This window comes from Catharus ustulatus, chromosome 29 (genome assembly GCF_009819885.2).
Source record: "Catharus ustulatus isolate bCatUst1 chromosome 29, bCatUst1.pri.v2, whole genome shotgun sequence".
NCBI classification, from domain to species: domain Eukaryota; kingdom Metazoa; phylum Chordata; class Aves; order Passeriformes; family Turdidae; genus Catharus; species Catharus ustulatus.
The window spans coordinates 2,725,465-2,737,794 of record NC_046249.1 but is presented as its reverse complement, the minus strand read 5'-3'; the positions used below and the strand labels follow the sequence as shown (position 1 = coordinate 2,737,794).

At 54.2% G+C, this 12,330-nt stretch overlaps 1 protein-coding gene across 1 annotated transcript in view; it reads left to right on the top strand.

Annotated features, from left to right (window-relative positions):
• The first annotated feature begins 475 nt into the window (after positions 1 to 475).
• JAK3 (Janus kinase 3) overlaps positions 476 to 12,330 on the top strand; it is a 33,843-nt gene continuing 21,988 nt past the window's right edge. The window contains exons 1-6 of the mRNA XM_033081910.1: positions 476 to 558; positions 1,978 to 2,189; positions 3,877 to 4,000; positions 4,075 to 4,186; positions 6,154 to 6,299; positions 8,574 to 8,856. Of these exons, the coding sequence (XP_032937801.1) occupies positions 1,985 to 2,189; positions 3,877 to 4,000; positions 4,075 to 4,186; positions 6,154 to 6,299; positions 8,574 to 8,856 (870 nt within the window). The 5' untranslated portion in view covers positions 476 to 558; positions 1,978 to 1,984. The remainder of the gene's footprint in view (positions 559 to 1,977; positions 2,190 to 3,876; positions 4,001 to 4,074; positions 4,187 to 6,153; positions 6,300 to 8,573; positions 8,857 to 12,330) is intronic.

The window sequence follows — 12,330 nt, the reverse complement described above, 5'->3', positions numbered from 1 at the left end:
CCAAAATGTACCCTGGGGGTGTCCAAGGGGAACCCGGGGTGCTCAGAGGGGTACCTGGCTGTGCCCCAAAGGTACCGGGGGTGCTCAAAGGGGAATTGGGGTCTCAAAAGGGTAACCGGGTGTCTCAGAGGGGAACTGGGGTGTCCAAGGGGAACCTGGGGGTGCCCAAAAGGTACCGGGGGTGCCAAAGGGGTGCCCGGGGGTGTCCAAGGGGTACCCGGGGGTGTCCAAGGAGTACCCGGGGGTGTCCCAAAGGTACCCAGGGGTGCCGCAAAGGTACCCGGGGATACCAAAGGGGTACCCGGGGGTGCCCGGGATTTCAGCCCTTCCCCGTCCCAGCACCCCAGTGGCAGCACCCTGGGGTGTCGCGTTCTGTCCCCCCTCCCCGGGCAGGAAGCCGCCCGCCCAGGAGCCCTCGGGCAGGAAGGAAGTCACTCGGGGGATTTTTATCTCTGCTCTGCTCGCAGCCGCCTACGCAGCCCCAGAACCCGGATTGGACAGCGCAGCTCGGCCGGGACCCCCAACCCAGCCCCGCAGAGAGACCCCGGCACGGCACAGGTACCGGGGGGGTCCGGGGGGGCGGGGAGTGCGGATGGAACCGGGATAGAACCGAGATAGGACCGGGATAGAACCGGGATAGAGCAGGGATAGAACCGGGATAGAGCAGGGATAGAACCGGGATGGAGCCGGGATGGAACTGGGATGGAGCTGGGATGGAGCTGGGATGGAGCTGGGATGGAACTGGGATGGGAACTGGGATGGGAACTGGGATGGAACTGGGATGGAGCTGGGATGGAACTGGGATGGAGCTGGGATGGGAACTGGGATGGGAACTGGGATGGAGCTGGGATGGAACTGGGATGGGAACTGGGATGGGAACTGGGATGGAACTGGGATGGAGCTGGGATGGAACTGGGATGGAGCTGGGATGGGAACTGGGATGGGAACTGGGATGGAACTGGGATAGAGCTGGGATGGGAACTGGGATGGGAACTGGGATGGAGCTGGGATGGGTGTGGGAATGGGTTTCTGGGTGTGGGAATGGTGTTTGGGTTTTGGGGGTGGAATGGGGTTTGGGATGTGGGAATGGAGTGTTCTGGGTATGGGAATGGGATTTTGAGGGTGTGGATGGGGTTTTGGGCGTGAGGATGCAGGGTTTGGGGGATGGATATGGGGTTGTAGGGGTGGGAATGGGGTTTGGGGTGTGGATATGGGGTTCTGGGTGTGGGAATGGGGTTTGGGTATTGGGTTTTGGAGGTGGAATGGGATTTGGGATGTGGGAATGGGGTTTGGGATGTGGGAATGGGGTTTGGGATGTGGGAATGGGGTTTGGGATGTGGGAATGGGGTGTTACGGGTGTGGGAATGGGATTTTGGGGGTGGGGATGGGGTTTTGAGTGTGGGAAGGGATTTTGGGTATGAGACTGGGGTTGTGGGTGTGGGAATGGGGTTTGAGTATTGGGTTTTGGGGGTGGGAATGGGATTCTGGGCGTGGGAATGTGGTTTGGGGTGTGGGGATGGGGTTTGGGATGTGAGAATGGGGTTTGAGTATTGGGTTCTGAGTGTAGGGATGGGATTTTGGGGGTGGAGATGGGGTTTTGAGTGTGGGAAGGGATTTTGGGTGTGAGAATGGGGTTCTGGGTGTGGATATGGGGTTTGAGTATTGGGTTCTGGGTCTGGGAATGGGATTTTGGGGGTGGGGATGGGGTTTGGGGTGTGGGAATGGGGTTTGGGGATGGGGTTCTAGGTGTGGATATGGGGTTTTCGAGGTGGAATGGGGTTCTGAGTGTGGGAATGGGATTTTGGGGGTGGGAATAGGATGGATCCGAGACAGATATTGGGAATGGAGCTGAGATGGATCCAGGATAGAAATGGGGGCTGGAGCAGGGATTGAGCCCAGCCCAGCCCCCAGCCCAGCCCCCAGAACAAACCCCATAACAAACCCCAACCCCCCCCCGACCCCCCCGTTCCCTTGCAGCCCCAGCATGGCCCCTCTGGGCGATGAGACCCCGCTGATCTGCGGCCGTTCGAGCAGCCTGTCCTCTGCCGAGGGGGGTCCCCTGCAGGTGCTGCTGTACCACCGAGCCCCCGGCCCCCGGCGCGACCCCCGCAGCGCCCCGGGCACGCTCAGCTTCCCCTGCGGGGAGTACACGGCCGAGGAGCTGTGCGTGAGAGCGGCCAAGGCGTGCGGTGAGAGGGGAGGGGGGTGGGGAGGGGGGATATGGGGTGGGGAGGGGGTTTGGGGTATGAGAATGGGGTTTAGGGGGTGGGGAGGGGGTCTGGGGGGTGTGGGGATGGAGGTTTTGGATGTGGATTGGGGTTTGGGGATTGGGCAGGGGGTCTGGAGGGTGTGGCGATGGGGCGAGAATGCAGTTATGGATGTGGATTGGGGTTTAGGGGGTGGGGAGGGGGTTTGGAGGCTGGGGATGGGGTTTGGGGGGTGTGGGGATGGGGGTTTGGGGATGGGGAGGGTGGTTATGGATGTGGGATTGGGGTTTGGGGTGTGGAGAGGGGGTCTGGGGGGTGGGGAAGGGGTCTGGAGGGTGTGGGGAGGGGTGGTTCGGGGTGTGAGAATGGGGTTTGGGGGATGGGGAGGGGGGTTTGGAGGGTGGGGAGGGGGTTTAGGGGGTGGGGAGGGGGTTTAGGGGGTGTGGGAATGGGGTGGGAATGGAGGTTATGGATGTGGATTGGGGTTTAGGGGGTGGGGAGGGGGTCTGTGGGGGGGATGGGACTTTGGGGTGTGGGGATGGGGGTTTGGGGGGTGGGGAGGGGGATTTATGGGGGGTGTGGATAGGACTTGGGGGATGGGATGGGGGTTATGGATGTGGGATTGGGGTTTAGGGGGTTTGGGGGCTGGGCATGGGGTTTGGAGGGTGTAGGGATGGGGGTTTGGGTGTGGGAATGGGGTTTGGGTGTGGGGATTGGGGTTTGGGTGTGGGGATGGGATTTGGGGTGTGGGAATGTGTTTTTTGGGGTGATTTGGGGTCCTGGCAATGGGTTTGGGGTTCTATACTTATCATCAAAGTGGGATCCTGAATCCCAGCTGGGGGTTTGGGGTCTGGCTGTGGATTCAGGGTCTGACTGTGGATTTAAGATCCTGGTTGTGTGTTTGTGACCCTGGCTGTGTGTTTGGGATCCTGGCTGTATTTTTGGGGTCCCTGTGTGTGTTTGTGTCCCTGGTGTGTGTTTAGGATCCCAGCTGCGTGTTTGAGGTCCCTGTGTGTGTTTGGGGTCCTGTCTATGTGTTTGTGATCCTGGCTGTGTTTAGGGTCCGGCTGTATTTTTGGGGTCCGTGTGTGTTTGTGATCCCGGCTGTGTGTTCAGGGTCTGGTTGTGTTTTTGGGGTCCCTGTGTGTGTTGGGGTCCCTGTGTGTGTTTGTGATCCCGGCTGTGTTTTTGGGATCCTGTCTGTGGATTTGTGACTCTGGCTGTGTGTTTGGGATCCTGGCTGTGGGTTTAGGGTCTGGCTGTATTTCTGGAGTCCCTGGCTGTGTGTTTGGGGTCCCTGGCTGTGGATTTAGGATCCTGGCTGTGTTTGTGATCCTTGCTGTGTGTTCAGGGTCTGGCTGTGGGTTTGTGATCCCGGCTGTATTTTTGGGGTCCCTGTGTGTGTTTGGGGTCCTGGCTGTGTGTTTGAGGTCCCTGGCTGTATTTTTGGGGTCCCTGTGTTTGTGATCCTGGCTGTGTGTTTGGGGTCTGGCTGTGTTTGGGGTCTGGCTGTATTTTTGTGGTCCCTGTGTGTGTCTGGGGTCCCTGATGTGTGTTTGGGGTCCCTGTGTGTGTTTGGGATCCCGGCTGTATTTTTGGGGTCCCTGATGTGTATTTGGGGTCTCAGCCCGTCCCCAGACTCTCTGCCAGCCCCTCTGTGTGTCCCCAGGCGTGCTGCCCGTGTGCCACCCCCTCTTCGCCCTGGCCACCGAGGACCTGAGCTGTTGGTTCCCCCCCAGCCACGTCTTCAGCGTGGACGAGTCCTGCAGCCAGCTCGTGGTTTACAGGATCAGGTACAGCCCCCCCTGCCCCCTGTGACCCCTCCCCAGATTTGGGGTCGCGCTGAGACCCCTCCTGTCCCCGCCAGGTTCTTCTTCCCCAACTGGTGCGGGCTGGGACAGTCCCACCGCTTCCAGCTGCTCAACGACCGCGCCAGCCCCGTCCTGGACTACCCGGTCATCGATTACCTGTTCGCCCAGGTGAGCCTTCCTCCTCCTCTCCTCCTCCTCCTCCTCCTCTCCAGCTCCCGCTGCCTCATCCTCGAGGTGTTTTTAGGATGTTCTGGCCTCTCTCCTTCTCCTTTTCCTCCTCGTTTTCCTTTTCCTCCTCCCGTCAGGGGATACCGGGGCGTCCTTTTGGGGTGTTCTGATCCTTCTCCTCCTTCTCCTTCTCCTTCTCCTTCTCCTTCTCCTTCTCCTTCTCCTTCTCCTTCTCCTTCTCCTTCTCCTTCTCCTTCTCCTTCTCCTTCTCCTTCTCCTTCTCCTTCTCCTCCTCCTCCTCCTCCTCCTCCTCCTCCTCCTCCTCCTCCTCTCCAACTGCCGATGCCTCATCCTCGAGGTGTTTCTGGGATGTTCTGACCTCTCTCCTTCTCCTTTTCCTCCTCCTTTTCCCTCTCGTCCTCCCATCAGGGGATGCCAGGGGGTCCTTTCGGAGTGTTCTGATCCTTCTCCTTCTCCTTCTCCTTCTCCTTCTCCTTCTCCTTCTCCTTCTCCTTCTCCTTCTCCTTCTCCTTCTCCTTCTCCTTCTCCTTCTCCTTCTCCTTCTCCTTCTCCTTCTCCTTCTCCTTCTCCTCCTCCTCCTCCTCCTCCTCCTCCTCCTCCTCCTCCTCCTCTCCAACTGCCGATGCCTCATCCTCGAGGTGTTCCTGGGATGTTCTGAGCCCTCTCCTTCTCCTTTTCCTCCTCGTTTTCCCTCTCCTCCTCCCGTCAGGGGAAACCGGGGGGTCCTTTTTGGGTGTTCTGATCCTTCTCCTCCTTCTCCTTCTCCTTCTCCTTCTCTCGTCCTCCCATCAGGAGATGTCGGGGGTTCCTTTTGGGGTGTTCTGATCCCTCTCCTGCTCTCCTCCTCCTCGTCTCCTCCTTCTCCTCCTCTCCAGCTCCTCCTTTGATGTTCTGAGCCTTCTCCTTCTCCTCTTCCTCCTCCTTTTCCCTCTCCTCCTCTTCCTCCTGTGCCCCCAGAGCTCTCCCAGAGAGATGCCGGGGGGTCTTTTTGGGGTGCTCTGATCCCTCTCCTCCTCCTCCTCCTCTCCAGCTCCCGGTGCCTCATCCTCGAGGTGTTTCTGGGATGTTCTGACTCCTCTCCTTCTCCTCTTCCTCTTCCTCCTCCTTTTCCCTCTCCTCCTCTCCAACTCCCATCAGGCGATGCCGGGGGGTCCTTTTGGGATGTTCTGATCCCTCCTCTCCTCCTCCTCCTCCTCTCCAGCTCCCGGTGCCTCATCCTGAAGGTGTTCCTGGGATGTTCTGACCCCTCTCCTTCTCCTTTTCCTCCTCCTTTTCCGTCTCGTCCTCCTCCTCCTCTTCCTCTCCTCCTCCTCCTCCTTTTCCTCCCGTGCCCCCGGAGCGCTTCCAGAGCCCATCAGGCGATGCCGGGGGGTCTTTTTGGGGTGTTCTGACCCCTCTCCTGCCTTCCTCCTCCTCGTCTCCTCCTTCTCCTCCTCTCCAGCTCCTGGTGCCTCATCCTCGAGGTGTTTCTGGGATGTTCTGGCCTCTCTCCTTCTCCTCTTCCTCCTCCTTTTCCTCCTCCTCCTCTCCTCCTGTGCCCATCAAGGGATGCCAGGGGTTCGTTTTGGGATGTTCTGATCCCTCTCCTCCTCTTCCTCCTCCTCCTCTTTCTCCTCTCCAGCTCCCGGTGCCTCATCCTCGAGGTGTTTCTGGGATGTTCTGACCCCTCTTCTTCTCCTCTTCCTCCTCCTTTTCCCTCTCGTCCTCCTCCTCCTCCCGTACCCCCAGAGCCCATCAGGGGATGCCAGGGGGTCTTTTTGGGGTGCTCTGACCCCTCTCCTCCTCCTCCTCCTCCCCTGGAGCCGCTCGTGGCCGCCCCACAGCGAGCACGGTTCACCCCGGATCGGGTCCCTCTGTCCCCTGCGCCTGGGCGGGATGTGACACCCAGGGTGACACGAGCACGGCTCGGGGGTCTCGGGGGACACCTGAGCCTCGTGTCCCCCCAGTCCCGCAGCGATTTCATCGGGGGCCGCGTGTCCGTGGGGCTGAGCCTGCCCTCGCAGGAGCAGTGCCTGAGCCTGGCCGTGCTGGACATGCTGCGCATCGCCGGGGAGCAGCGGCAGAGCCCCGAGCAGGTCTGCAGCAGCGTCAGGTGAGCGGGGGGACAGCGGGGGACAGCGGGACAGCCATGGGGACAGCGGGACAGCCCTGGGGACAGCCGGTATGGCTGGGAACAGCCTGAGTCCCGTGGGGACAGTGTGACACCCGTGGGGACAGTGTGACACCCCTGGGGACAGCCTGAATGCCATGGGGACACCCCAAACACCCCCTGTCCCCCCCCGGCACACCCCAAACACCCCCTGGGACACCGCAAACATCCCTGGGACACCCCAAACACACCCTAGGAGACCCCAAACACCCCCTGGTCACACCCCAAAAACATCCGGGGACACCCCAAACACCCCCTGGGACACCCCAAACACTCCCTGGGCACACCCCCACATCCTCGGGGACCCCTCCCGGGCACACCCCAACACCCTCAGGACACCCCAAACACCCCCTGGGACCACTCCCAGGCACACCCCAACACCCTCGGGGACACCCCACACCCCCTGGGACACCACAAACACCCCCTGACACCCCTTCCAGGCACACCCCAACACCCTCGGGGACACCCCAGCACCCTCAGGACACACCAAACACCTCCTGGGACACCCCAAACACTCCCTGCCCCCCTCCCAGGCACACCCCAACACCTTCGGGGACACCCCAAACACCCCCTGGGACACCCCAACACCCCCTGGGACATCCCCGTGGGCACACCCCAATACCCCCTGGCGCCCCAACACCCCCTGGGACACCCCAAACACCCCTTGGAACACCCCAAACACCCCCAGCACACCCCCAAACACCCCTTGGGACACCCCAACACCCTCGGGGACACCTTGGCATCCCCTGGGACACCCCAAACACCCCCTGGGACACCCCAAACATCCCCTGGGACACCCCAAACACCCTCAGGACACCCCAAACACCCCCTGGGACACCCCAACAACCCCGGGGCACACCACAAACACCCCCTGGCACACTCCAAACACCTTCGGGCACACCCCAACACCCTCGGGGACACCCCAAACACCCACTGGGACCCCTCCCGGACACACCCCCACACCATCAACACACCCCAAACACCCCCTGGGACCCCAACACCTTCGGGGACACCCCAAACACCCCCTGCCAGCCCCATGGCACACCCCAAACACCCCCTGGGACACCCCAAACACCCCCTGACACCCCTTCCAGGCACACCCCAACACCCTCGGGGACACCCCAGCACCCTCAGGACACCCCAAACACCTCCTGGGACACCACAAACACTCCCTGCCCTCCTTCCAGGCACATCCCACACCCTCGGGGACACCCCAAACACCCCCTGGGACATTCCCGAGGACACACCCCAACACCCTCTGGCATCCCAACACCCTCGGGGACAGCCCAAACACTCCCTGGTCACACTCCAACGCTCTCAGGGACGCCTTGGCATCCCCGGAAACACCCGAAACAGCCCCTGGGACACCCCAACACCCCATGGTACACCCCAAACACCCCCTGGGACACCTCAAACACACCCTGGGACACCCTAATATCCCCTGGGACACCCCAAACACCCCCAACACACCCCAAACACCCCCTGCCACCCATCCCGGGCACACCCCAAACACCTCCTGCCTCCCCTAAACACTCCCAGACACACCCCAACACCCTCGGGGACACCCCAAACACCCCCTGGGACACCCCAAACACCCCCTGGGACCACTCCCAGGCACACTCAACACCCTCGGGGACACCCCAATACCCCTGGGACACCCCAAACACCTCCTGGGCACACCCCAAACACCCCCTGGGACATCTCCGTGGGCACACCCCAATACCCCCTGGCACCCCAACACCTTCGGGGACACCCCAAACACTCCCTGGCACACCCCAAACACCCCTTGGGACACCCCAAACACCCCCTGGGACCCCTCCCGGACACACCCCCACACCATCAACACACCCCAAACACCCCCTGGGACACACCAAACACCCCTGGGCACACCCCAACACCCTCAGGGACGCCTTGTCATCCCCGGGGACACCCCAAACACCCCCTGGGACACCCCAGACACCCCCTGGCACCCCTCCCGGGCACAGCCCCACACCTCCGGGACACCCCAACATCCCCTGGGACATCCCCGAGGACACACCGAACATCCCTGGGCACACCCCAACACCCCCTGGGACATCCCCGAGGACACACCCCAACACCCCTGGCACACCCCAAGCACCCCCTGGCACACCCCAAAAACCCCAAACCTCCCCTTCCCAGGCACACCCCACACCCCCAGCACACCCAACACCCCCTCCCACCCTGCCCCCTCCCCAGTTACAAGTCGTGCCTGCCGGAGCCGCTGCGGGCTCAGATCCAGCAGCACAACTTCGTGACCCGCAAGCGGCTGCGGCGCCGCTTCGGGGAATCCCTGCGGCGCCTCGGGGGCTGCCACCCGGACGGACCCCACCTCAAATTAAAATACCTGCTGGACCTGGAGCGCCTGCAGCGCCAGAGCAGCGAGGAGATTTTCAGGGTGCGCTCACCAGGATCCACCGCTCCCATCGCAATCCACGTGTGCGGGGACAGCGGAGTGAGCTGGAGCTGCGGCGGGTCCGAGGTGACAAGGGACAGGCGGGGGTGGCACTGGGTGGGGTGGGTTGGAGGAGAGGTGGATGCTAGGGAAGGCAGAAATGGAAAATGGAAACGTCCTGCCTCAGAATTATTGGAATTTTGAAATTAAGGAGCTCTCAGGAAATGTGGGAATAGAAATAACAGTTCTTTGCTAAGGAAATTAAAATAGAAATACAGAATTACTGTCCTGGTTTGGAGGAGAGGTGGATGCTAGGGAAGGGAGAAACGGAGAATGGAAACCCCCTCCTTTCAAATTATTATAATTTTGAAATTAAGGGGCTCTCAGGAAATACGGAAATAGGAATAACAGTTCTTTATTAGGGAAATTAAAATAGAAATACAGAATTACTGTCCTGGTTTGGAGGAGAGGTCTGTGCTGAGAAAGGCAGAAATGGAGAATGTAAACCCCCTCCCTCCAAATTATTATATATATATAAATTATATATAAATATATATAGAAATTATATATAAATTTTTATATATATATATATATATAAAAATTTGAAATCAAGGAGCTCTCAGGAAATATGGGAATAGAAATAGCAGTTCTTTATTAGGGAAATTAAAATAGAAATGCAGTACTACAAAGAACAAACCCCAAACCCTGCCTCTGTTTGAAATGGAGAATGTGAACCCCTTCCCTCCAAATTATTATCATTTTGAAATTCAGGAGCTCTCAGGCAAAGATATGGGAAGAGGAATAACAGTTCTTTACTGGGGAAATTAAAATAGAAATACAGCACTACTGTGCTCGTTTGGAGGAGAGGTGGCTGCTGAGAAAGGCAGAAATGGAGAATGGAAACGTCCTGCCTCTAAATTATTGGAATTTTGAAATTAAGGAGTTCTCAGGAAATGTGGGAATAGGAATAACAGTTCTTTACTAGGGAAATTAATGTGTCTGCTAAGAAAGGCAGAAATGGAGAATGTAAACCTCCTGCCTCCATATTATTATATATATATATATATATAAATTATATCTAAATATATATAGAAATTATATATATATATATATACATATATATATATATATATAAATTAGAAATCAAGGGGCTCTCAGGCAAAGATACGGGAATAGGAATAACAGTTCTTTATTAGGGAAATTAAAATAGAAATACAGTGCTACAAAGAAACAAACTCCAAACCTTGCCTCTGTTTGAAATGGAGAATGGAAACCCCCTCCCTCCAAATTATTATAATTTTGAAATTAAGAAGTTCTTAGGCAAAGATATGGGAATAGGAATAACAGTTCTGTATTAGGGAAATTAAAATAGAAATACAGAATTACTGTGCTGGTTTGGAGGAGAGGTGGATGCTGAGAAAGGCAGGAGCCTCTGAAATGGAGAATGTAAAACCCCTTCCCTCCAAATTATTATAATTTTGAAATGTGGGGATAGGAATAACAGTTCTTTATTAGGGAAATTAATGTGTCTGCTAAGAAAGGCAGATATGGAGAATGGAAACCTCCTGCCTCCAAATTATTATATATAAATATGTATTAAATTATATATAAATTTTTATTTATATATAAATTTATATATATATATATATATATATAAATTTGAAATCAAGGAGCTCTCAGGAAATATGGGAATAGAAATAGCAGTTCTTTATTAGGGAAATTAAAATAGAAATGCAGTACTACAAAGAACAAACCCCAAACCCCGCCTCTGTTTGAAATGGAGAATGGAAACCCCCTCCCTCCAAATTATTGTAATTTTGAAATTAAGAAGCTCTCAGGCAAAGATATGGGAATAGGAATAACAGATCTTTACTGGGAAATTAAAATAGAAATACAGAATTACTGTCCTGGTTTGGAGGAGAGGCGGATGCTAGGAAAGGCAGAAATGGGGAATGGAAACGTCCTACCTCTAAATTACAGGAATTTTGAAATTAAGGGGCTCTCAGGAAATGTGGGAATAGGAATAACAGTTCTTTACTAGGAAAATAAAATAGAAATACAGAATTACAAAGCACAAACCCCAAGCCCTGCCAAAGTCAGAATCCAAGCTGACACCCGTCAGTCAGGCAGGGATTGGCAGCTTTTTGAAATACACTTTACTACAAATTAACTTGTAGCATATTCATAGTTTTTAATGTATAGTTAAAATTTTTTGGGAGCTATTTAGCATGGTTACTTTTGGGGTTTGCTTTTTTAGAGCGTGTGTGGTTTTTGGCTCGTGGCTTTAATTTTTATTTTTTAATTACTTTTTAATTTGGCTTTTTGCAGTTGGTTGATAATTGTGTCAGCTGCAGTTCACATTCACATTATCTTCATCTCATGATGCTGATTAATGATCCTTTTTAAGAACTCAAAATGATCCTTTCTCTTCTTTTTATTACACGCTTATGGGCTGTTATTTTAATTAAGCGGGTAATTTAAGCACACTATTTTTTAAAAACTTAATTTCTAACTTTTGCTGTTAGAAGAAAAGAAAAAAAACTTAGATTAATAGAGAAAAGGTATTTTAACATGACCCATCCCACTGGGGCCAGCAATTCCTGACCCATCCCAATATTCCTGACCCATCCTGCTGGAACCTGGAATTCCTGACCCATCCTGACCCTCCTGACCTACAGCATTTATTTCAATATTTCAATAAATTTCATTTACAGTAATTTTACCATTATAAGCTGCACCATTTTGACTAAAATTTTGGTCTGAACCAGAAGTGTGGTTTATATATGGACAAAGAACAAAAAGTTGTTGTTTCAGTTTGGAGGACAGGTGTCTGCTGAGAAAGGCAGGAGCTTCTCTTTGAAGTGGAGAATGTAAACCCCCTCCCTCCAAATTATTATAATTTTGAAATCAAGGGGCTTTCAGGCAAAGATATGGGAATAGGAATAACAGTTCTTTACTAGGGAAATTAAAATAGAAATACAGAATTACTGTCCTGGTTTGGAGGAAAGGTAGAAAAGGAGAAAGGAAACGTCCTGCCTCAGAATTATTGTAATTTTGAAATTAAGGAGCTCTCAGGAAATGTGGGAATAGGAATAACAGTCCTTTATTAGGGAAATTAATGCGTCTGCTAAGAAAGGCAGAAATGAAGAATGTAAACCTCCTGCCTCCAAATTATTATACATATATATAAATTATATATAAATATATATATAAATTATATATCAATCTTTTATATACATATATATTTAAAAATTTGGAATTAAGGAGCTCTCAGGAAATATGGGAATAGGAATAACAGTTCTTTGCTAGGGAAATTAAAATAGAAATGCAGTACTACAAAGAACGAACCCCAAACCCTGCCTCTGTTTGGAATGGAGAATGGAAACCCTCTCCCTCCAAATTATTGGGGTTTTGAAATTAAGGAGCTCTCAGGAAATATGGGAATAGGAATAACAGTTCTTTACTAGGGAAATAAAATGGAAATACAGTGCTACTGTCCTGGTTTGGAGGAGAGGTGGATGCTAGAAAAGGTAGAAATGGAGAATGGAAACGTCCTGCCTC